This window comes from Chelmon rostratus, chromosome 14 (genome assembly GCF_017976325.1).
Source record: "Chelmon rostratus isolate fCheRos1 chromosome 14, fCheRos1.pri, whole genome shotgun sequence".
Lineage (NCBI taxonomy): Eukaryota > Metazoa > Chordata > Actinopteri > Chaetodontiformes > Chaetodontidae > Chelmon > Chelmon rostratus.
The window spans coordinates 10350418-10376741 of record NC_055671.1 but is presented as its reverse complement, the minus strand read 5'-3'; the positions used below and the strand labels follow the sequence as shown (position 1 = coordinate 10376741).

The 26324-nt window shown below is 40.5% G+C and overlaps 1 protein-coding gene across 2 annotated transcripts in view; it reads left to right on the top strand.

Annotated features, from left to right (window-relative positions):
* The first annotated feature begins 3846 nt into the window (after positions 1–3846).
* LOC121617839 (spectrin beta chain, non-erythrocytic 1) overlaps positions 3847–26324 on the top strand; it is a 34390-nt gene continuing 11912 nt past the window's right edge. For both annotated transcript variants that reach the window (XM_041953077.1, XM_041953078.1), the window contains exons 1-21: positions 3847–4488; positions 16601–16752; positions 17022–17195; positions 17435–17526; positions 17697–17777; positions 18780–18895; positions 19201–19313; positions 19401–19588; positions 19678–19795; positions 20042–20200; positions 20323–20625; positions 21809–21962; positions 22086–22480; positions 22569–22832; positions 22915–23126; positions 23317–23454; positions 23574–23793; positions 23936–24472; positions 25333–25535; positions 25646–25736; positions 25958–26104. In XM_041953077.1, the coding sequence (XP_041809011.1) occupies positions 4377–4488; positions 16601–16752; positions 17022–17195; positions 17435–17526; positions 17697–17777; positions 18780–18895; positions 19201–19313; positions 19401–19588; positions 19678–19795; positions 20042–20200; positions 20323–20625; positions 21809–21962; positions 22086–22480; positions 22569–22832; positions 22915–23126; positions 23317–23454; positions 23574–23793; positions 23936–24472; positions 25333–25535; positions 25646–25736; positions 25958–26104 (3969 nt within the window). In that variant the 5' untranslated portion in view covers positions 3847–4376. The remainder of the gene's footprint in view (positions 4489–16600; positions 16753–17021; positions 17196–17434; positions 17527–17696; positions 17778–18779; positions 18896–19200; positions 19314–19400; positions 19589–19677; positions 19796–20041; positions 20201–20322; positions 20626–21808; positions 21963–22085; positions 22481–22568; positions 22833–22914; positions 23127–23316; positions 23455–23573; positions 23794–23935; positions 24473–25332; positions 25536–25645; positions 25737–25957; positions 26105–26324) is intronic.

Here is a 26324-nt window from a genome sequence, read left to right as displayed (position 1 = left end):
TATGGCAGCTCTTTTTAGAATAACATTTTTGAATAAGCAACAGGAGTTTGAGAAACAGATGACATGAAGAGACAAAATCACAGAGTAACAGTAAGTTGCACAAATCTAATTAGACTGTAGAGTAAGGAATGAACTTTATTCTTTTCCGTCCCAAAAGGCGCAATTCTCTCTTTATAGGGCAAGACAGAAATACCTCCAAAAGGAGGACAAAGCCAGGCAGTTGTGTAGTCAGTTCACCAAAGAGCAATAAGCAGTGATAGAATGAGGTGTGGTGAAAATCCTCAATATAGCAACACTTTAACCATCTAAAGTTTTCATAATAATGAATTATTTTAAAAAACAACCATTCCAGGAATGTACAAAGTGTATCCAGTTTTTTTTTTTTTTTGGCAATGACAATGTGTTTGTATTAAAGGAACCCATGCTGTGCCTAAGCAGGGGTCTTACTGAAATGAGGAGGCTGCATTTTTTGATACAGCGCCAATTTCCTCCTGAATGCGGCTTTATTCCCGACCTTACTCCCAACCCTTGACAGTATTGACATCCTTCCAAGGTTTGCCAGTGCATCTCTGTCTGGGCAGCCTATCCTGTCAGAGGCTCCAACTAAAGTGACCCAGGTGAAACCCTGATGGTTCTATTAGTTGTTGTAGTACATCCTGTGTGTGTGTGTGTGTGTGTGTGTGTGTGTGTGTGTGTGTGTGTGTGTGTGTGTGTGTGTGTGTGTGTGTGTGTGTGTGTGTGTGTGTGTGTGTGTGTGTGTGTGTTCATTACACTACTCTGCACCTTCCTGGTTTTACACTCTAAAGATACAATGTCAGTTATTAATAGCCAAAACAAGTTGCAGTATCATTAGAACCCAGCAGAGGGGAGCAAGAGGCAGGCACTAAGACACACAAACATGCATGTAGAAACACACACTCTGTACTGACACACTCACAAGCAGCAGACACCACATGCTCTGATCTTTGAGCACCGCTGTAGTCAAAGTATTTCTGAAAGATAAACCCTCATTTCACTTACAAATACAGCCCCACTCATTTCCTCATGCAAAAAGAAACACACTTTGGGTGTTGCCTGTATCAGATCGTACTGTATATGACTTGCTGTCATATAATTATTGTGTGTGTGTGTGTGTGTGTGTGTGTCTCTGTGTGTGTGTGTGTGTGTGTCTCTGTGTGTGTGTGTGTGTGTGTGTGCGCGCATGCTCCCATGTGAATACCTGTGATACCATCTCTGTTTGACAAGTGTGGGCTTGATGTGCACATTCTTTGACATGCTGTAGCAGCTATTTCCCCCTTGGCGCAGCTCCTGCCCACCTTTTACAACTTCTCCCTAAATGTCAAGACCTTTTGCATCATGTAAGCTGCTGCTTACTTAGCTTCTCTCTCTCACAGTGTTTCTCAATGAAACTTTCTCTGCTTTTCTCTCTGTAATATGATCGCCTCATTTCCTGGTTCACACCTCTTACACCCTTCCGGTCTGTTAAAATAATTTCACTCCTGGTATGACAGGAGTGGCTGCCACTTGTTTTACTGTGTTAAGATCATTGTAATTTGCATAAACAACCACTTATATACTCTTCTATATTGTGTGGGTAGCAAGGCAAGCTGTACGAATCTGCCTTTTTATAAGAAACACATGTACATGTACATGTATTTACTTGTGGGAGCTTCCATTGTAAGAAAGCATGAGGCTTTGCACTTTGAAAAGAATCCATATCTCTTTTATTTCCACTATGTTACCCTTCCCAACATGTGCACTTCATTATAATACATATGATAAATCAGTTAAATATCACTTACAGAGTGAGAAAGAGCAAGGGGGGGGGTGTCATCAATTGACTTTCTCATATTTGGACACATTTGGAAATACTGAGACTAAGACTTGAGTGACTGTGGGACTCTCATGAGAAATCAACCCTACTTGCTCTATGGGGATTCCCCTTCAGATCAGATATTTACTGCCAGTATTTGGAATATGGTCTAGCCTTCCGCCCTCCCTAGGTCCTTAGAAAGGGTTGTACTGTCAGACGGATAAAATTTACATGCTCAACAATAGATCTCTCTTTTCTCCCTCTGGCAGTGTTTAGTCCCCCAGCAGGTTCCATCTTTTCCTTTCTCGTCTGTGTTCATTCACTGCACCAGACCACCATTAATTATCGTTAATTCCTGGTTGCTCAATGCAGTGAGTTTCTCCCACAGCTCCCTTTGGCAAACTTTCTCACTGTTTGTTTTCATGTTTCACAAGATACTAAAACTAACTGTTAAACATGGCTATGTTTATTTAGTATATCCAAATGACTGATGGGTTGTGTAGGGAGGAAATTGCCTTAAACATAATATCTTAAGACGCATATGCCAAACACACAAACCTGTCATCACATCTGTCTCTCATATTAATTGGGATTGTGATGTCTTATATATGCCCTATGGGATTTTAAATGGCCATTACTGAGGTTTAGCAGTTCTCTGCTCTTCATTTTTCTCTGCATGTGTCCATAGCATAGCTTCTGTTCCTGAGACGGAAGTGTGTTCCTTGGATCTCATTAGTCCAGTCCCCCTCCATAAATACCCAGTCACAGAAGGCCCGGGGCATTTGGTCCTCTAATGAGACCCATCCAGATGCTCCCTGCTCATCTGGACAAATGCAGATCAAAAAAACAACCAGGCGTTTTTACCACTGCCCCCTGACCAGACCAAAAAGCCATGCACTCGTAAAAAAGGCTGTGACCTTAGTCCTCACTATGTTTACAGTCTTGTGTAATCTTTGCACACACAGGCATTTAGTACATCTGTAGCCCTGCCTTACTGTTTTGGGACACAATTAGCAGCTGCAAAAAAGAGTAAACCTACCATTCAATAAGTTATTCAACTTTTAAAATATATTTCTAATTTTCTTTGAATGACTAGTGTCCACTGGCAGTAATGTTTGTGTGTATTACACAGATTTAAATAAATACTGCTTTATTATTGGTGCTCTATTAAGGAGCACAGCTATGAAAATCATGTGCACATAAACTTTCCTGTGAACCTCAAGTATGCTCTAAAAGGTTGTAATTACTGTTTCTATGATGCGACAGTCCTTTATTCAGTGGTGGAGGAAAATAATTATTTAGTCATGTCCAAATCCCAGCAAGTCCATTTTTTTCCTCCAGTGTTTGCAAACAATCAATTAATTGGACAGTGGAAAAAATCCTTCACAGTAAACATTTAAAGAGCCAATAAGAAACACTGTTTCCTTCACAAGGGGTGCTAGACATCATTTCTATATTTGTCCCTAATCTAGTGAGACATAAATTGTGTTATTACAGTATAGTGCTATGATTGTTTTAGACAGGTAATGTCTCACATCCACCACCCACGCCCAAAACATCTGCCTGACAAACAGACACACAAGTTCACAATTTCAAATCTTGTTCAAACAGGAAAGAGCTTGTTGCGTTGCTGAAACAGACTCAACAACTTCCTTCCTGTCTTAACTCTGTATCATAAGGCAGACCCCATGAGCAGAATAAAGGAGATCAAATGCCGTCTCAGAGATTCATAGAAATAAGCAACTGTAAAGCAAGACAACAGGATAAGTGGATGCGATCTGATGGGGACTTTCATGATATACGTTCTTGCAGGCCACACCCCGGTGCTTCATGGAATTAAGGTGGAGTTGAATAATCCGCCTCAAGCTACACTGAGCAAGGAACTCTAATGGTTTAGTCCACCTCTACACCTCCTCCCTCTCCTCATCCTTCCACCATATTCTTCCTTTGTGCTCCTCCCTCAAACACACCTTATGCAAATGACACAATTTTCAGACGGCACAGCAGGCTTTGTTTACACAGCTATCCGACCACAGCCGGTTAGCCTGCTCTGCTGTGCTCTGCTGCACCAAATGCGTGTTCAGAGTTTGGAGGGAAGGAGTAGCTAGTGTTCCTTTGCTAGAACCACGAGGGAGTGCAACTAAAGATTTTCACTTTGCACAGAGGCCACAAGTGTGGTGAAATTCTTCACAGGAGGAGGTGAAACAGGAGAACATTTTGTTCTTGAGTTTTGCTTGAAATGACTCTTTGAAAAAATCCTCCACCCGTTAACGCACTGCTGTGTTTTCATTGGACAAGGTGGGACATACAGTTGGTGAAGAAGAGAACAGGCGGCAGCATTTTCAAGCTTGTGTTGTGTCTCACTGAGGCCCAGCATTGAGGGAATATAGAAGAGGAGCTTGAACTTAGGCATTTTGGATATACAAAACTTTTTATCTTTTGCAAAACCCTCTAAAGGATTCAATACATTTTTAGTGGGAAAGGTTGCCCCTGCTGTGCTATGCAGGAGAACTCCCATTCATTCTGTTTCTGAGAGGAATATTTAGGAGAGAGAATCAGAAAAATGGCCATGGAGTGGGACCATAGGGACAGAGAGCCCTGCCTATCCCCAGCAGCATTCGTTAATCAGGTTCAGTACTCTAACATCCTGGAAGGACGGTTTAAACAGCTGCAAGGTAAGAGTCATACTGCCCTGTTGATTTGTTTGAAAGGGGAATTCCATTAAGTTTTGAAACTTGTAATATACGTTTATCCAATGGTTTGTTGTGTAAAATATATTGGCTTAGGCTAAGCCAATATATTTGAATATACAGTTGTCCTGTTGATGTCATAGGTTAGAGTCTGAAGTTCTTTGGTGTGTGGCTTATGGATGCAGTTGTTAATGTTAACAGTTATTGATAAGACTGTCCAAGAGTTTGTTCAAGCAGGAAAGATCAAGTAGAATTAGGCTGTTTGGCTATCGCTCTAGTGGTAGTGGTACAGCAGGTGCTTTCGGTTGTGAATGAGTCGCCAAATAGCTCAGCATTTTTGTGGCCCAAGTAATTACCTGTGGCAGGTTGAAGAGGCTCTCTCTCAATTCTTAACTGTTTCAGAGCTTAATGTGGAGACAATCGTGGGGAGCCATAGTAGACGCACAGTAGGCTTCAGCTCAGCTCTAAAGCAGGCAGGCAGTCTGGCACCTGATCACTGGGCCACCTGTCCTTTCTTATCTTATTACAATGCACAGCTCTGTCTCTGGCTAAAGTCTGTGAGGTCTGTGAACTCCTGCAACAGGCATCACAGAGGGACGTAGGAGTTAGAAAATGATGTGGTAACTGAAGTGCCCACCCCCACCCCCCTACAAAAAAGAGAAAAAAACTGAAATGATTCATTTTAATTCCCAAAAGCTGTCGGTTTCTTGAACATGAACATTTGACATAATCTAACAACAAACCTCCTTTGCGATGTGTACTTCTTCTTTTTTTTTTTTTTACTGTAAAAGGTTTTGTTTGATCATAATGTTTACCTGTTGGAATTCCTGCATTATCATGTGGCTCATGAGCTTTAGACCCCTTAGTCATCGGCCACAACATCAAGCATTTGTAGTAGCTGAGTGTGCATGTGCTATACTGTATGAAACTGGTATGTCAGTCAGTGGTGTGCATGAAGATTGCAATGTTTTGCGAGCTTCCGGGCCCTCCCTGGTTGCTGTCTGGAATAGAGAACTGTGTTAGAGTTTACTTGAGGGGCACTCTACTTTATGTGGATTGACATTCTTGTAGTGGACCAGCAATATTTTACCTACCATATTAAGCTATATCTCCATTGCCATGTATTGCATTGTGTGTATATGTATGTGAAATGATGCCTGAATAAAAAAAAGTCCTCACCTTCACACTGACAGCGCTAATACTCTTGACTGGAGATAAGATCCACAGAAGAGATAGTGTCGTTTACTTCAAAGACTGTGCAACATGCCTACACGTCTTTTTCAGCTTGTCAGGCAGGAAAACCTTTAACCCACAATGTAATTTTGAGGGTCAGGGATCAGTCACTGAAATTGCGCTGACAGAATTCATTCACACTTCCCTACAACAAGAACATTGTGAAATGAATTCAAACTGGGACTTTTGAATATATGGATAGGGGAATTAAGATAACAAACACATGTACTGTATGTTTCCTACATTTACTTAACTTCTTATGTTCTTTGTTGGTCATCTCCTGCAAGATTATGATCTGGATGGAGTTTGCTGTAAATGTACTCACATACACACATACTCAGACACACAAACACATCTTGGCAACACCCACTTGTATTTCCAGTTTGACTACCCTTGAGTTTCATTCCATGTGTGACTCCCATACACTGTGTTTGCATTCATTTGAAAAATATTTGTCACCTTCAAACATGCAGTTTGTAAAACGTCAGTGGTTACCAACTTTAGTTTTTGGACTAAAATTTTGCCTCAACCATGCAATTTTCACATGGAGATATTAAAATCTGAATGAAGGGACTTGTGGAGTAATATTTAAGAAAGAAAAAAAATATGTGTAAATCTTGGTCACTTGTAGTGGCTCGAAATTGGCAATGACAGACATTCAGGTCCCCAACACATCTAGCATTATCTGACTCAGTAGTAAATGATACTGTATCTAACTGGTAAAGAATAAACCGAGTAACTAAATAACTATAGCCAAAGGAGACAGGTTTAATGAAACACTGCTTATATTGAAGTCAGTGGAAAAGTCCTTCATCTTTGTGCCATGGAACAACCTTTATTGACAGATGAGGGGGATGTTTTTTTAATAGCTTTTCTTTTTTGCCCCACCCTCACATCATACTTTAACCCATTAAATCATTCATGAGTGGTTAAGAGAATATACAGCTCATTTCAAACTAAAGCATTTTGTTGCCCAAATCACAGTACTGTATGGTTTGATGTCCTGGTTCAGAGATAAATAGAGTGTGTAAGGTTAGACTGGGTCCTGGTCCAAATGGTCGCTGTCATGGCTATCTGCTCTGTCAGGACTTAAGATTGCAATGCCCCTCGCTAGGTATTAGCCGTATTGCTTTATTCAAATAGACAGTACTTTGACGTAGCTAGATGTTTGCTAGTTTTATGGTGCAGGGTTTTTTTTGTTTTTTGTTTTGCCTTCAAGGTCTTTTAATACACATTTACAAATACAGAAAAAGTGAAGATATCCAAATGAAGTCTGCAGCTGGGATGTTTTTTGTATTCAGTTGACTGACCCACACTGTAGTGTCTAGTTTTGTCAGTCTACCGCTATACTCTTTTTTTCCTCAGGTAATTTAGTCCTGACATTTTGGTCTATAAAGTAAAATCTCAACAAAGAAGTGACCAAGGCTAGCTTTTTTCTCTCAGTGAATGCTTAGCTGTCTTGGTTAGAACCATTTTTATTCTTATACTCTATTTAAGCATTTCAGTTGATACTGGAAGAGAGCAATGCCTTGTTTTGGGTCAAGTTTCAAGTGTGGTACCACACTATGAATTGAATGTTGTAACTTAATATTTCTAACACTCTTAGTGAAAGCTGTGATACTGATGCCCTCCAGCTGTATCTCAGAGTCACATTACTTTGGTGAAGGTTCACTATATGCACTAACAAACACAAACTGCCTCTTTGTTTGTACAGTTTTACTAATATTGACAGTTTCTTAAATGGAGAGGTAACAAGGAAGTGCCATTTTGGAGGCTTTAGGACAATTATTGTGTTGTTGACATTTCACACCTTTTTGTATCCAGATGTTTTGGCTGAGAGGTGCCTGTTTCTGTCTCATTTCTCATGAGATTGGCCTTGGCCAGCCCCCCCTATCTTCCCCATTATCAGCCACAGCTGCAGATGGCAAAGAAGTGCATGACCTGAAGGGCATGTTCAGTGCCTTCACTGCTTTCACAAAACGACAGAGGACATTACTGTAAGAGCGATCTCCACCTCATTCACTCGGTTTTTGTTATTGTATGAACAAAGTTGTTAGATTTGGGCACTGCTTGCCCATACTTGTAACCTCAAACTGTTAAAAGTGTAAAAATAACCTGTGCCACATGTGGCAAGGCGGCAGTTTTACCACAACTTACTTTCAAAGTTGTAAGCAAAGTGAAGAGCAGTTCTGCTTTTGCAGGAAGACAACTGTCAAATCTGCATCCTGCTCCAACTACATGTAGCATCAATGTCAGTGTGTAACACTGAGGGTCGATTTTGTATTTAAATAAAAGTAAGAGTGAAATATTAATTTGCATTCTGTAATATGCTCAAACAGTAGAGTACATACAGTATAACATCCTGTAGCTAGTAAATTGCTAATGTTTGTTTTTTTTTGCATCATGCATCACATTATTTACAAATACTAACTCCTCCTTTAACTGCTACTCTGACGTATCACAGACTACAGCTTTAGCTGACTCTCAGCTCAAACCACCCATTGGTGTCAATGAAGAATGACTAACCACTAACCACAAAGCTTACAAGCTGCTTTTGACTTTCTGAGTTGTTTTTTGGCACTGCTGTATGTGATACATTTTTCATGAAGACAAATAAAAGACCAACACTTAAGGTCCTTTAATGAGTGCCTTGGGTCTCCTCTGTAATCTCAGACAGCAAAACAGTAGGAAACCAATGGTCGAGACATTGATTCTTGGGCCTGATAACTGAGAACTCATATTTAATATATTGAATGGATCAATTTTACAGATACCAGGTTATATGGCAACTTTAATCAGATTTACCTAAACTAATGTCAAACGTGGATGGACAGATATGAAGTGTCAAACCAAAATGTCCATAATACATACACACCAATAACAGTGTGGTTTTCTGGTCACACATGTACACCACACTTGACTTCTCCTTCAGTTGTTTTAATTAAACTGTTAAGCAAAGCAAACTTTTACACTCAGTTAATGACAAAATTTTATATTATTATATCCTCAGTTAATGACAAAATTTAGAAGTAAATAGAATAAAATACTACTACTCTATACGATAGGGTAGTAGCTAAATAAGAACAGAGCTGCCTCCCACCGATGAGCTTTCTCTTTACCCTTTGGCACAAAACCATAATCTTGTCTTTGTGGGAATGTCCAAGAGAAGGTCATTAAAGCAGATTAAAGCAGACAGATTGATGGAAGTAGTTTACTCAATCTTTCTCAGGACGGGGTGACCAGAGGCACTCATTACACAAGCTCAGGGTGGATGAGGGATAGAATGTCAAAAGTGTACGGAGTTGAGGGCATTTAAACCCAGCTAGGAAGGGAACTAGGAATACTAGGGAGGAAGGCACAACCTGGGCAGGGCATGAAACGAGATGAAATTCTTAGCAGCACTTAATGATTACCAACTTGTGCTGAGGCCGGAACTATTTATTTTTGTAGACTTACTCTGCAAGTTTCTTACATGTTTGGGGAATCAGGAAATAAACACAAGACTGTAATCCAGCATGTAGTAAATGGTCAGCGGGAAAAAAGTGAATAATATCTGCAATATGCAGTTGTTGCTATTGTGAGAAGTGCTTACTATGGTAAGCTATTTAAGGATGGACTCACTCCTTGTCCTCTGTGTTGAAGTGACGCCACTGGGAGCCAAAGTGCAGTGTCATGCAACACAGCATAGGGATGCAGAATTCATTCAGACTGAGCAACACAGGGAGCAATAAAGTGATGTTCAACAATCTTTGAGTCACTGAGAGCTGAATAAGCGAGTAGATGCCTCTGTGTTGAGTCCTAGGGTCCATCCAACTTCTGACAATGTCAAATGTTTTTAACATTTTGCGTATTTGTACAGTTCGAAGGGGTTAGTGAGTGATCAAAAGATTGGACTTCAGTGACACATGGTATGAATGCTGGGAGCTAGAAAAAAAAAGTAAACCGACAAATTCCAGTTGGCGTCTTATTGGCCAAAACTTAACTAAATCTAACTGACTAAACTAATCACACTCTGTGCTAACCCCTTCCACTCAAACAAGGTTCTGACATGTACTAAATTGAAGTCTCTGTGGTGTTTTTTTTAAATTGTAAGACATTTTAGACAGCACAGGGTTTGAATATATTTGCAGATTTAAATATGCACCATCCAAACTAACATAAATGCATTTTTCTGAAAGTCCTGACTAAGTCATTATATTTTACAGATTTATCAATTAGTTCTAATTCTTTGTATTTTGTCTTTATTTTGCCATTTTTTTACGTTCAGTGTATCTCTTTTACAAACAATGAATAAAAACAACACTTTAAGAAATACAGAAAACAGCAAATACCCATTGATGCGACATTGATCACTAAATTTAACTTAGAAAAGCGTATTGTATCCTAGGACATGAAAAATGGGAAATCATGAATTTATTTTATCAGATAAGACTTTGTCTTAAACTGCACATATGTTGTTCTGGTGCTGAGATGTGATCATCATAGATGTGTGTGACCCTTGGCCCACCAATTCATTGCAAGTGTTGCATCTGTCTTCGTTTTATCACCAAACATGAACCTTGCCACAATGAGCCACACAGACAGGATTAAGTCTGGCGGCATATTTGCTCGGATTACCTGCAGATAATCATCGTTATCAACAGTGTGCAAGTTTGTTTGGGGTTAAATAGGAAAACAACGGTGAGCTAAACCCCAGTAGAGAGGGCACTGGCTGAGCCACTCTACTCCCCCGCCCTGACATATACTTAAAGCTTACTGTCAGAGACAAACATGTTCATAGTGACTGGACATGCCCAAATATGCATTTGAAACACTCGATGATGACTGTAACCACTAGTTCTAATCTGCCATTAGTAAGCAAAGGACAGAAACATAGCATAGAAGATTGTAATTACTTGTTTTTCTTGCTTGCACACAAACAGGTTCAAGAAGGACAGGAAGGGCTCCAGGATAGTCAGGGGAGTTTTAAAACAATTTTGAATGCTCACTTCTGTGAAATTCAAAGAAGAATATATTAGATTCTAGTCCCAGATGGATTTTTAAGGCACATGCTGTAAATTTAATGCTGGAGTCCAGTTTTAATGTTTTAACATGTTTTTATTGTAGAAAAAATATCTCTCGGAGAAATAAAGAAGTTGATTGAATCCACATTAAAGATGGTGCATACTTGTTAGAGCAGCCAATACCTATTTTGAGCTGGATTACAGGCATGTCAGCATAAGTATATAAGGCAGTTTTATCACATCTTGCAGCCCCTGACTTTGCCGCATTGCATTTTAATGTGGGGGAACTGTTCTTTTGAATTGTCATTGTTGAGTCATTTTTGTGGGATTTTTTGTTTGTCAAAATAGCCAAGATTATGCATGACTTAGTAAGACTAACTAGTAATTCTGAGGCTTGCTTCCCAAAGCTCATATTTTCCATTCCTCTCTCTTGTCCTCTATTGTATAATTGTGCAACAATTTTGGCAGGCTCTGCAGGTATTTTGTATGACGTGCGACTTGAGACATTTGACTACATAGAGGAGGCCTGGCTTTCCTTATCTTTTCTCACTTTCAGCCAACAGGGTGCTCTGTTAAAAATAAACTTTCTTCCTGTTGCAGATGCTGAGCATTTTTAGTAAAAAATAATAAACCATTTAGACATGGATGAACAAACATTACAGTTGACAAATCCTCCCATGCACTAGCAACACTATCCATAAATGTCGTATTGTTAGACAAAACAGCTGTACCAGTTTTGCCCTTATCTACTGGAGCCGCAACTGATGACAGGTTTGTGTTTGTTTGCCATAATAAGCAAACACGTCAGAGACTGATGTCTGTGTTTGTCTGTCTCATGTTCTTGTTTAGTAGCCTTGTTATTAGCAGCACAGCACTAGCAGGGGAGCAGCATTTCTTCTTTAGGACCACTGCCCACTGCCTCCTCCTTAATGCTGGGTGCTGTCACAACATGACCAAGCTTCAGGAGGAATGTAGGCTTCTCCACTGTACCTCACTGGGCATAGTAATCCACCTCTGCTGGATCACTGAACAGCTTCAAATCACATAGTGGTCCTTTTTAATAATGGAATAATCTGTTAGTGTGGTACATGAGAGAGATGGGTTTAGTGAGAGTCAGTTCTTGGAAGTTGAAACGAGAATGGGATAAAATGGTAAGGGCTGAAAATTTAACCCAGCAATAACCAGGACACCTTATTGTATGTAGAAGACCAACCAGGGCTAAACTAAAGCAGATCTGTTTGAGCGATGGTAGCTGTTTGAGTGTGATGCAAAAACACTCTCTTGTTTGTCTGTTATCCTTGAGTTGAGGAAACCAGATAAAAAATCTAGGAGACAAGAGGGCTGATAGCTGAGATAGCAGAGAAACGCCTGTGTCTGCCTAAACTCCGGCCCTCCAAATATGCCTCTATACAATGACTATAGTCAGTCCTGTCATCTGCTTTGAATTAGTATATCTTTGTATCGTCACCATCTTTTAAATGTGTCTATAATGAAAATTTCAATTATATATTTGTGCTGAAGCTGGAGATTTGACACTTATTACCTGTAATCTCTTCGCGTTTGACTCCATAGTTACAGTATTCAGATGGTATTCTCTCTAAAACCAACATATCCATCTCATCATGCTTTGTCTGACATATAGGTTTATATGCTATTGAACTTGTTGTCTATGTAAATGCCCTCTGTAATTATTAAGTTATTATAAGTCCTCAAGTGAGAATAGAGCAAGTTAGGACAGGGTGAGACATCATCAGTGAATGCTACTTTATTGTTGCACTCGCTGAAAACAATTCTCATGCTTCTTCTGCAGTCTTGCGTGAAATAAGAGCATTATCTTCAGATTTTTTTTTTTAATAATCGGTTGTCCATCAGATCATGCACAGCCAAACAACTTTATACTAAATAACGGAATATGTTCAAGTATTCTTTCCTCTGTTGCTGGTCAGTGTACTTTGGCAGATGGTGCTGTCAGGAGAACAGCTACTGAAACAAGGAAGGGCAATCCACAGTGCATTGGCATTTTTATCACTGACCAAGGATTACAACAAATGTTTTTAGTGTTTTTTATTTTTGTTCTGACGGTATAGCAATCCATATAGTTTTCATTTCAAGGCTTCAAGGCTGTAAGATGGCCACTAAACACACTAAAAACAAGTTTGAGTCTCAGTGGGTAAAGCGTGAGACTTGAAAGGTGTGGCCTTCTGCAGTCAAAAGAAATTTGTTTTTACACCACCCTGATACTCGTGGCATGCATATACACTACCAGTCAAAAGTCTGGACACACCTTCTCACTCAATGGTTTTTTCTTTATTTTCATTACTTTCTGCGTTGTAGATTCATACTGAAGACATCAAAACTATGCGGGAACACATAATGAATTATGTAAACAAAAAAGGGTTAACAAACCAGAATATGTTTTATATTTTAGATTCTTGAAAGTAGCCACCTTTTGCTTTAATGACAGCTTTGCACACTCTCAATCAGCTTCGTGAGGCAGTCACCTGAAATGGTTTTCAGTTAACAGGTGTGCCATATCAGCCGTTGATTTGTGGATTTTCTTGCCTTCTAAATGTGTTTGAGACCATCAGTTGTGTTGTGCAGAAGTAGGGTTGGTACACAGTTAAAAGCCCGATTTGACTACTGTTATAATCTATATTATGGCAAGAACCACTCAGTGAATGAAGACTCATGAAGACTGCCCCAGGAAAGGAAGACCAAGAGTTCCCTCTGCTGCAGAAGATAAATTCATCAGAGTTACCAGCCTCAGAAACAGTAAACTAACAGCACCTCAGATTAGAGCCCACATAAATGCTTAACAGAGTTCAGGTAGCAGGCACATCTCAACATCAACTGTTCAGAGGAGACTGCGTGAATCAGGCCTTCATGGTCGAATAGCTGCAAAGAAACCACTACTAACGAAGAACAACATGAAAAAGAGACTTGTTTGGCCCAAGAAACATAAGGAAAGTACATTAGACCACTGGAAATCTGTACTTTGGTCTGATGAGTCCAAATTTTTGGTTCCACCCACCATGTCTTTGTGAGACGCAGAAAAGGTCAGCGGATTGTTTCAGCATGTCTGGTTCCCACTGTGAAGCATGGAGGAGGTGGTGTGATGTTTTGGGGGTGCTTTGCTGGTTACACTGTTGGTGATTTATTCAATGAACTGTACATCCCAATGCTCAATTACAATCAACTGCATGGAAATACTTTACCAGCTGAGACACAGATTTGTTCGAACAATCATTTTCTATGTTATGCCATGTTAAAAAATGTCTGTTCTAATTCATCCATGTCATGGTACTTTTAAGTGCTTTAAAAGACAACTGGACTTTTTGAGGTTCTAGAAGACGTTTTGCCTCTCATCCAAGAGGCTTCTTTAGTTCTAATTGACTGGTGGGGAGTCCCAGGCATGCCACTAGGATAAATGCCTGGGACTCCCCACCAGCCAGTTGGAACTGTCTTTAAGAACCTCAAGCAAGTCCAGTTGCATTTTAAAGCACTTAGAAACATGTTAAATAAACAGAATTTAAAAAGACTCCAGGTATCCCTGCAAGAAAGCAGTCACATTGTTGCTGCAGTCAAACACTATCTCAAGTTCAGACAAGCTTGCTCTGGGTTTAATCCAATCAGATCGTGTCTCATTTGTAAACAACCTCTCAGAGCCAATTGAGTACTTTGCTATGTCACCTAACCCCAAGGTTGGTCCTGCTCTTTGCTTAACTCTTTACTGGTTTTATTTCAGACCTGTTTGACATGAATTGATCATTGTAATTGAGTGAAAAGAATATGATATATCTCGTGTGACTAGTTGACTGCTTTTTAGGAGTGGTTGATGACTGCTAGACCTGCCTAAAAAAATATCACATTACAAGACCATTAGAGGTCAAAAACTCCACAGGGTACCTGCAATACTTGAATTACAGTGAGGTAAAATGTCATGTTAAAAAACATTATTTGTGCCAGTCTTTAGCTTAGTTAATAGCAGATTGCTTTCAATTTGCTGTTTAAGTACAACATCAAACGAAGATATCTGTATTACTTATTTCAAAAGAGGTCCTTTGTAGTAGAATATAGATACAGAGGAAGCACCTTCAGCTGGCATGAACGTTATGTCCTGTGGTATATTACTCCACCCTAAAGACTTGTGTGAAATTACAAAATCTGTTCTTTTTTAAGCTGACAGTTGGTGGAGTGATTGCACAGCATTCTGTCTGTCAACATTATGGGGAGTTGCTTGGTATTCATTTATTTATTAAAGACTTACCTAACTAAACACAGTAATAACTCAGTAATATAATCTGAGCCACTAACAGCTTTATTTGTATGATACCAATTTCCGTCACTTTCAGTGCAAACAGATCTTTTATTACACAAGAAATATGTCCTGAACTTGTGATTTAATCTCACAGATGTCTTTTGAAATATACTATACTATATACTATACTACTATATTACACTTCATGATCTTCACTTTCTCCCACTATATACATGAAATGTCTAGATATCTGGACCAAGTCTTTGGGTTTAAAGTCTCAGCTTTGGATTGTTGCATTTGAATGTCACAGAGTCTTGCAAGCCAGATGCAAGCCTAGCCTTCTGCATGAGTATTTCTTGAAAAATGTGTGTGTGTTTTAGGAATGATTGAATTTGTGCATTCTTTGATTATATTTTAACACAAACCATTCTGTCTTGGTGTTGACTTCATTGGTGTACTTGTTGGTGAGCTAATGTTACTAAGTTATATAAAATTATAAAGGGTGACACAGGAGAGATTTATTAAAATTAGTGAATCATGCCCACGCACATGACCCCTCAAGGCAGCTTTCTTTCTCATTAATTACATTTCTACCTTTGATTTGGTTTTGGTGGGACAGCTCATGCACATAAGATGTAGTTTAGGGATTCACCTTGTTACACCAAGCTGCTTTGAAGTGTAATGTGGAAAGAAGGTGTGGCATAATGCACCTTTGTGCAGGATACCAGTCACCATCAAAGAGGATTTTATCATATCAAGGTATTTGAGATGAAATGCAGCTTCCCTCAAGTTGTGGCTATTTATGTTTTGTTAAATGATGAATATAAAAACATGAAAGTTCCACTGTTTTGCATTGTTTTAAGACAGACATTTATCTTCGCCACCATATTTAATTTCATGCTGCTGTTTGTAGGCATTTCTTTTTTAACTCATTATTGCGGAGCTGCTCCTATGATTTATTTTCTTCCTGCTTCAGTGTTGTTCTGTGTGGGCTTGTGCTAGGTGCAGTGCATTAAGTGCAATGCTAGAATGGTGTTTTTAAAAGGTAGGGAGACCTCGTGTCCTAGAAATGAGGTCACCTTGTTAGGTGGCGGAGCAGGATTAGCTTCTTACTCCCCTGGTCCATATGTCTGAGCTGCTGTTACAGCTTAATTTATTGTGATTCTTTTTTTAGTCCTGCTCCAATAAAGAAACAGCAAAAATACTCACCAAATGTCATTGCCTTTATGTGCAATTTTGCATTGTCACTATCTCTTGTAAGCTCACATCATTAGAGTAATTAGCAAGGCAGACATGAGCAGAGCCAACGGTAAACTTCGATTTGAAGAGTGAAAACCTCTCACTAAGCTGTCAATACAGCGATCCTAGAGACTTAATGGCGTAGCTTATCTGAGAAAGGGCTTAAGTCCTTCTGATGTACTGTCAGTGATCAAAGTTGTCGACTACATTTGTGTTTGTTTAGAGGAAAATTGATTCCTTGTAAATATTTATTTTCCTGACAGTAACAATGCTGAAGCTAGTGACATCTCAGTTAGTAGAGTCAATTGTAACCTTGGTGAAATGCGACTTCAGCCCCTCTCTCTCCCTGTTATGTTCTTTGCAGATGAGCGTGAAGCCGTACAAAAGAAGACCTTCACCAAATGGGTAAACTCTCATTTAGGCCGAGTGACATGTCGCATCGGTGACTTGTACACTGACCTGCGCGATGGCCGCATGCTTATCCGCCTTCTGGAAGTGCTCTCAGGAGAACAGCTGGTCAGTATCACACAGAAAGCACCCTTCTTTGTCCTAACCATGACCCAGGCCCTCAGCATGACCCTCACCCTGCACCACAAGTCAGGAGGAAGGGGAAATCATGCTCTTCATTTCTTCTTTCTTTCAGTGGGATTTACTTCATTTACTTCAACTTATTTTTTTTTCTCTTTTTTAATTTCTGCCAACCTTTCCTCCTCATGTGTGTTGTGCTCACATAAGCTCAGTGATTTCAACAGAGGTTTTCTTTCCTTTTCTTCCGCTTCTCACAGCCAAAGCCCACTAAGGGCCGCATGCGTATCCACTGCCTGGAGAATGTTGACAAAGCCCTGCAGTTTCTCAAGGAGCAAAAAGTCCATCTAGAAAACATGGGCTCACATGACATTGTGGATGGGAATCACCGTCTCACACTGGGTCTTATCTGGACTATCATCCTTCGTTTCCAGGTAACATATAGAGTATCTCTGTGGAGCTCTGCTCATACCCTGTCAGTGCAGGTGCCATGTTGCTGAAGAGTGATTTTGGTTTTGTGACATCAGGCCTCTGCATGTAGCTTAGTCCATCCTCAGGCAAACTCACAAAAATGGTAGCGATTTATGCTGCTGCTATTTGATTCGCAAGGTAAATCTTCATGATCATTTAGGAATTCTGGAACATCATAACTAAATGAATGCTCTGCTAACAGATCCAGGACATCAGTGTGGAGACAGAAGACAACAAGGAGAAAAAATCAGCTAAAGATGCCCTGCTGCTTTGGTGCCAAATGAAAACTGCTGGGTGAGAAAAGGAGCAGGCGAGGAGAGACAGAGGGAGGGCTTAATCACACAGGATAAACACTGTTAATATGTTAGATTTTGTTAGTACATTTTCGGCTTTACTGAAGCAGTTACTGATGACTCTTGCTCTGTTGAGTTAATTATTAATGACTTCTGATCTGGCCTCTGCAGATACCCCAATGTCAACATCCACAACTTCACGACCAGCTGGAGAGACGGTCTGGCGTTCAATGCCATTGTGCACAAACACAGGTCATTGACTTTTTCCTGTATTTGATGTGACCTATTACAATAGAATTGGCACCTTTTTCGCATATATTTGGATACAATTTATTTTAACAGGTGTTTTCTTGTAAGGGAGGATTTTAGACAGTTACCCTGTAAATCAAAAAGGTCTCCAATATTGCCACCATATCCTTTATCTTTCTTTGCCTACCTGTCGCAGTACCATCACACTTGTCTGAGGTGTTTTTATCCACTTTTTCTATTTAGGTGTCCTCCTACTCCTCCCAGCCTTCAAACAGTCTGCAGTATGGCTAAAAGGATGAAAATAAAATAGGGAGTAAGATGACCTAGATCACAAAAATAATAACCCACTTATTTTCTATCAGGAGCCATGCTTGGCAACTCACTTGCACACCCTGCTGGTTGTAGTGCCATCAATATCTTGTGTTAAAATTAATCTGTAAACTGAATGTTAAAGGTGCAGCCTAAACTCCTGAGTTGAATAGACCAGAGAGTATTGTTCGTTACACAGAAAGCCTAAGTAATACCTGACACATGAATCCCAACATTGCTTTCCTTGGATTTGCTGAACCATGTATATTCATGTAACCTATGGCATTTACATGATAAGGCCCTTATTCAAACTACAGAATTCAGAATTTGTCATTCCCATATTTATTGGCCATTAAAGTTTTAATGATGTACAGGTCACCCAGACCAATTTTACACCCCTCTAATGCCCAAGTAAGCATGAAAAACATGGTTCAGGCTAGAAGAAGCAATAATTGGCAGGACCACTTTGCCTAATCCACAGATTAAAAGCCTGTTTGTGTGCTGATGACTATACCTAAATCCGATGCACCCTGGTCTGTAAACATACTTATTTCAGTGGACTGCAAAATATTTTTTTATCTATGCCACAAGAAGATGATGCTATATGTCAGCCTGAATGATACTACCATTTGCTTGCACCGCGTTGTCCTCTGTACTGTTCCTATTAAAGCCAAAATTTTCCCCCGGCATCTGCAGACCTGACTTGATTGAGTTTGACAACCTGAAGAGGTCCAACGCTCACTACAATCTCCAGAATGCTTTCAATGTGGCTGAGAAGGAACTGGGGCTGACCAAGCTGCTGGACCCTGAAGGTCAGTGGGTAAAGCCTCCACAAAAACACAAAGCATTCCTGTAAGTCACACTGACAGCCTGACACTGTGCACTAAGGCACTAAAGTGGTGCCTGTTGTCCAAAACAGATTAATTTGTGTTAGACTGGGATAACTGGAACTACAGACAAACTACATCACACATCAGCTACACTGTCATCACATAAAACGTTTCCGAAGATGCTAACATTTTGGCAATTACTGAACTCCTCATTCTGACTGTTTTGAGAGCTAAGCCATATTGTTTGTGCATGGATCAAGTTGCCTTTTTTATTTTTATTTTTTCAGATGTTAATGTTGATCAGCCTGATGAGAAGTCCATCATTACCTATGTAGCGACCTACTACCATTACTTCTCCAAGATGAAAGCCTTGGCAGTGGAGGGCAAACGAATTGGCAAGGTTAGCTGTGTGTATACATTCATGTGTGAGTCACTGAGCGTTTGCTCACCAGTTACTTTGATTCACAGATCTGTCTCTGTCTTGCAGGTGCTGGACTATGCCATTGAGGCTGACCAGCTGATAGAGAAGTATGAGACCCTGGCCTCAGAGCTTCTGCAGTGGATTGAACAGACCATAGTGACGCTCAATGATCGCCAGCTAGCTAACTCACTGAGTGCTGTGCAGAACCAGCTGCAGGCCTTCAACTCATACCGGACTGTGGAGAAACCCCCTAAGTAAGTAATAGAAAGTGCTTGTTACCCTTTAGGATCCAAAGTGTGAGGTTATACAGTATGTTTAACAGATTTGGTGTCTGTCTCCACAGATTTACAGAGAAAGGAAATTTGGAGGTTCTCCTTTTCACTATTCAGAGCAAGATGAGAGCAAACAATCAGAAAGTCTACATGCCAAGAGAAGGCAAACTTATCTCTGACATCAATAAGGTATAATGGTTGCTTTAGAAAGGGTTACAAATTGTTTTCCATCTAGAAATGTGAAAGCCATGTTTCGTAATGTGATGTAATCAGTATGTTAAATAAGCAGCTTGTTGCATGAATTGTTCACTTTACAGTTTTCTTAGACCACAGCATTATTAATGGGGTTATAGAAAAGTTACCCCATCATGTGTGCAGTATTGGTATCCTAGTTGCAGGATGTTACCAAATTCCTATGTTTTCAATGGTGTGCAGGCTTGGGAGCGACTGGAAAAGGCAGAGCATGAACGAGAGTTGGCACTGAGAAATGAGTTGATTCGCCAGGAGAAGCTGGAGATGCTCGCTGCACGTTTTGACCGCAAAGCAGCTATGAGGGAGACATGGCTTAGTGAGAATCAGAGGCTGGTGTCTCAGGTAATAATACAAAATTGGATTTAATAGAAAGCAGACAGTTGTGTGGCTACAGATGCATTCTTATTTTTAACTTGAATACATTAAATAGTTTTACCACGATAAGCTCATTTTCCTGTTATTAGGACAACTTTGGAACTGACTTGGGAGCAGTGGAAGCTGCCACCCGTAAACACGAGGCCATTGAGACAGACATTGGGGCATATTGGGAGCGTGTGGCTGCTGTAGAGGCTGTTGCCAAAGAGCTGGAAGCAGAGCGGTACCATGATGTAAGGCGTATAATTGCGCGACGGGATAATGTGCTACGGCTCTGGGAATACCTGAAAGAGCTCCTGGCTGCACGCAGGGAACGGCTGAATGCCCATCGTGACCTACAGAGACTCTTCCAGGAGATGCGCTACATCATGGACTGGATGGGAGACATGAAGGTACTGACCCACTCAAACAATAAATACTATTTTAACAGTGCTGTCTCTTTTTGAAGTGTCGCTTTGCTTTCCAACATTGTGTTGGCTTTGTATTTAATCAACAAAAAGGAATTTCTTTAATCCTCTCAATTACATTAGTGTTTGTTCACATATGCTCTCAGCAGCTTTAGTGTCTGTGCTTATCAGAGGACCATTAACAGCAGTAATTAGATTTTTACAGGACTAGCTTGAGCTGTGTTGCCTGTCATTTCTGGCTTAAATGAGGTTGGCACAGGTTAACTTCAGTCACTGGGCATATGTGCTTTTCTTCTGACATGGTTAAATTTGGTGAATCCAACCCCACATGCCATGATGATAATTCAGCCAGTCTGAAATGCTGCTATTGCCTGATGCAAATGTCTGATGGGCATATACACAACATTTTACAGTTTAGCTGCCATTAAAGAAGTTGATTGTCCAGGTTACCAGCTCACTGAGTCAAATGGTTAAATTAAGAGTCGGCAGCATCACTGAGTGTACTTAATTTCCATGGTTCACATGTTATTAGAAAATAATGGTGCTAGACTTCTAAAATAGGGCACATAAAGTTACCAGTTGTCACAATAGGCCTTTAATTTCTTGGAATGTTTTACAAGTGAATTTACTGTATAGGTGTCCTAAATGTATAGCTTCTTCTTCATTTTGATGTTAATTGTTAATTGTTTTAAGCTTGCGAACAACTAATCATTGAGTGTCTGTTTAAAAAGTAGCATTGATGCCTCTCTCTGCTGCCTCAGACCAAATTTTGCTGCCTTGAGCTTTGACAAAGTTAACATTTGAGGTTTCTTGTACATTTCTCAGGTTGTGTATAAACAGGTGTTTATTTTGATGGAGGACAGCAAGGGTGGGGATATAATATGTCTTTGTTTGTTTGTCTGGTGTGGAAGTGATTAGGACATTAGGACAGTTCATTTCTTCTGTAATTTTCAGTGGTAACTGGAATAACACTGTTAATGTCTCTATATATGCATTCTGCTTAAAAGATTTTGCCAGGAATTGTCACTTTTCACACATCCTATTGGTGGATATAATACCCAACCTAATATTCTGCTTTGTGGATGCTGTTGCAGTGTTCAGATTTCAGATTTATTTATTTTTTAATAATGAAATAAGCAAATATTCTACTGGACTGTGTCTGTTTCAGGGTCGTCTGCAGTCTCAGGACAGTGGCAAACATTTGCATGATGTGTTAGACCTGCTGCAGAAACATACTCTGGTAGAGGCTGACATTTCAGCTCAGGCAGAGAGGATCAAGGCAGTGCAGGGAGCTGCACAGCGCTTCACTTCCTATGAACAGGGTGAGTCGTCAAACATACTTCAACACATTCTCTCTTTGGACCATCCATCTTAAGTCTGACCTATTTGTGTACAATATCTAGTACCATGTAGTACCATGTGTTCATGCCTTTTTCAATTGGCAGCCTACAAACCGTGTGAGCCAGGACTAGTTAGTGAGAAGGTTGACCTGCTGGGCCAAGCCTACGAGGAACTTGGTCAGCTTGCTGGGAAACGTAGAGAGCGTCTAGAGGACTCGCGCCGCCTGTGGCAGTTCCTGTGGGATCTCGGAGAGGAAGCAGCTTGGATCAGAGAGCAGGAGCAGATTCTGGCCAGTGGAGACTGTGGCCGGGACCTCACTTCTGCCCTTCACCTGCTTAGCAAACACGAGGCTTTCAGGGATGAAATGGCGGCCCGCTATGGCCCCCTGAGTAACAGCATTGCTGCTGGAGAAGCTTTGATAAAGGAGGGACACTTTGGAGCCCCAGAGGTCACAGAGAGGATTCAAGACATCCGTGGACAATGGACACATCTGGAAGAGGTGGGTGGTGATCATGATTCTTTGTATTTGTGCAATATGAATCTATTTCCTCCAAATATACTTTTTTCTTGTTCTCCCTGCTCCCCAGACCACTAAGCTCAGGGAGCAAAGTCTTAAGGAAGCAGTGGCCCTACACCAATTTCAGACAGATGCCAATGACATGGAGGCATGGATCATGGAGACACTTAGACAGGTGTCTAGTCAGGAGGTAGGCCACGATGAGTTCTCCACACAAACTCTAGCTCGCAAGCAGAGGGAAATAGAGGAGGAGATCCAGAGCCACCACCCCCTCATCGACTCCCTGCATGAGCAGGCCCAAGCACTGCCACAGGCTTATGTACATTTCCCTGAGGTATGTGTGCTCTGTTTTTCATTCCTCTTCAATGATGACATGCTGTTTGTAGCACTAGATTATTGTTTATTGCTGATTGTAGGTGGATGGTCGCCTACCTGCTATTGAGCAGCGCTATGAAGAACTGGAGTCTCTGTCAGCAGCTCGGCGCCAGGCTCTGGAGGGTGCCCTGGCCCTCTACCGCATGTTTAGTGAAGCTGGTGCCTGCCAGCTCTGGGTGGAGGAAAAGGAGCAATGGTTACATGGCATGGAGATCCCTACCAAGCTAGAGGACTTAGAGGTGGTGCAGCAGAGGTTAGTGTGGGTGCAAGGGAAGCTAAGAATTGTAATACAGAAGATTTATTTTAAAAAAAACATGATGGCTGAATTTGTAGTCATCAAAATCTATTCAAGTTGAACACACTTATAATAATAATAATAATTAGATTGCATGAGACTTTTCAGAATGAGTGAATTGATGCTGGTCTGTTATTTATGGCTGCAGATTTGAAACACTGGAACCTGAGATGAACAACCTAGGCACTCGTGTCACTGATGTGAACCAGGTGGCTGAGCAGCTGCTGAACTCTGACAACTGTAACAAAGACCAAATCCACCAGACACGAGACCAGCTGAACAACAGGTCAGAGCTAACATATAACTCCTAGAAAAACCAACCACTTTACTCTGAAATGCATTTGTACTCATTGAGCACTGTGGTTAGCATTTTTAGTTAAATATTACATTTTGTGTGATCCCTAGATGGAAGGAGTTCGAACAACTGGCCGGTCAAAAGAAACAAGACCTAGAGTCGGCCCTTAACATCCAGAATTACCACTTGGAATGTAATGAAATACAAACTTGGATGAAGGAAAAGACCAAGGTGATTGAATCCACTCAGAGCCTGGGCAATGACCTGGCAGGAGTGATGGCACTGCAACGCAAACTCACTGGCATGGAGAGGGACCTGGAGGCCATTCAGGTATGGAGAGCTCACATGCAGTGACTTACTGGTGAAGGATGGGAACAGGACAATGTATATTACTAGTAACCTAGTTTTGCGTTCAGTGCTGAGGGATATTGTCATCACTTTTGCATTTAAATTATGTTTTGTGGCCTTTCAGGGCAAATTGGATGACCTAAGAAATGAGGCAGAAAAGCTGGCCAAGGAACATCCAGATCAGGCTGGGGAAATCCAAGGACGACTGGCTGAGATTCAAGAAGTATGGGAGGAGTTGAACGCCACCATGAAGCGGCGTGAGGAGTCATTGGGTGAAGCCAGCAAGCTGCAGGGCTTCCTTAGGGATTTGGATGACTTCCAGTCCTGGCTGTCCCGCACCCAGACAGCCGTGGCTTCAGAGGACATTCCTACCTCTCTGCCCGAGGCAGAGAGTTTGCTAGCCCAGCACGAGAGTATTAAGAATGAGGTGGATAACTATAAGGAGGACTATGAGAAGATGCGGGCGGTCGGAGAGGAGGTGACCCAAGGTCAGACAGATGCCCAACACATGTTCTTGGCCCAGAGGCTCCAGGCTCTGGACACTGGCTGGCATGAGTTGCGTCGCATGTGGGAGAATCGCCACAGTCTTTTGGCCCAAGCCTTTGACTTCCAGACTTTCTTGAGAGATGCAAAGCAGGCAGAGGCTTTCCTAAACAGCCAGGTTAGGAAAATAAACTGTGGAATTGCAGCCTGAGCTGTGGCCTCATCGAAACAAAAATCGTGTACTTATGTGCAGCATTATTGCCAGGGTCTACAGTCCAGCAGTCAGTGCCAAATTCAAAGCCAAATAACTGTGTGTACCTAAAATACTATATAATATTGTATAATTTAAGTGGATGATGAGGTGTTAAAGCAAATCTAAATCTAATTCAAATTTCTCTCCAGATCATTTGCCCTAGTGGCCCCTTCATTATTCTCTACTAAAATCTGCTTGATTACATAGCAAAGTTGTCATATTAATAACAACAAAGATGATGAAACTATTTAATATAATATATTACACTGTATTTTTTTCCTAAGATCAAATTGTCAGAAATATGCTTACCTTAAATTAGTTGGTTGTGTTAGTTATGTGTTTTCACACACCTACAGTAGCTCTCAAATCAGTTGGGAAGTGAGACAGGAAGTAGGCCATAGGCCTAGATCTGTATTGTGCAGGCCACTATAGCAAGTGTACTTTCATGTCATAAAGTTCAGACAGCTACTATAATAGTTCTAGGCTGACACAAAAATTAGATTGAGCAGAATTTGAAGTTGATTCTCATATAAGGACTGGAGCAACCTAAAAGCAGGGATTCAAAGACAGCTGCCGCAAATTAATATATATTGTTGAATAAAACAAGAAATTCAATTTGTAGCTCATTCTAGTTTGAATTTCTCATTATATTCAGTGTTTGTACTTTTTTAAAAATGTTTTAACCTGGGTTAAAGTCAACTAACAGGCTGCAAAACATCAAGAAAATAATTGGAATTAGATAATTGCACATAAGAAACAATAACATTCCTTTCCTCTCTGTGTAGGAGTATGTGCTGTCCCACACAGAGATGCCTACCAGTCTTCAGGGAGCAGAGGAGGCCATTAAAAAGCATGAGGATTTCCTAACCACCACAGAGGCCAGTGAGGAGAAGATAACTGGTGTGGTGGAGGCTGGACGACGGCTTATTAATGACTGTAATGCAAACTCTGATAAGATCCAGGAAAAAGTTGATTCCATCCAGGAAAGGTTAGAGCAAAACGAAAAGAAGGGAGAAAAACTCTTATTAATGCTAGTTTTTCTTTTTAGTTTGATGTTTGAAGAGTGGCTCATTTAGCTTTCTTCTTAATTTCCTCCAGGCATCTTAAGAATAAGGAGGCTGCAAATGAATTGCTTTCAAAACTTAAGGATAACCGTGAACTTCAGCACTTTCTCCAAGATGGACAGGAGGTAAAATATAATTTTGAATGAAACAATACCATGTTGAAAAAATAAGTAAAGATGTTTGAAAGATAAATATGTGAAAGTCACAAATATGACTGCACTTGTGAGTAGAAATGTCTTCTGTAATCATAAGAAACAAGTTAACAAATGTATGTTTATCACTTATTTTCCTTCATGGAAATTTTAAAAATGATGCTTATTCCGTTCTGCTATTCTCTTGTCTGCAGCTCACATTGTGGCTCAATGAGAAGATGTTAACAGCACAGGACATGTCTTATGATGAGGCCAGAAATCTTCACAGCAAGTGGCAGAAACATCAGGCCTTCATGGCAGAGCTGGCCTCCAACAAAGACTGGCTGGACAAAATCGATAAGGTGTGGCCACTTTTATATTGATTATCATTATTGATGAGTAAACACATATTGAAGAAAATATTTTTTGTCCTGAAACAGAACTTGAACATCCATTCATCGGCCTGTTGAAGTGAATGTTAATGGTTAGGCTGATCAATAAGGCTAGCTAGTGTTTCATGAATTAATTTCCCTTCACACTGCCATGTTGCCAAAGCAGCTAAATTAACATAATTAGATTAAA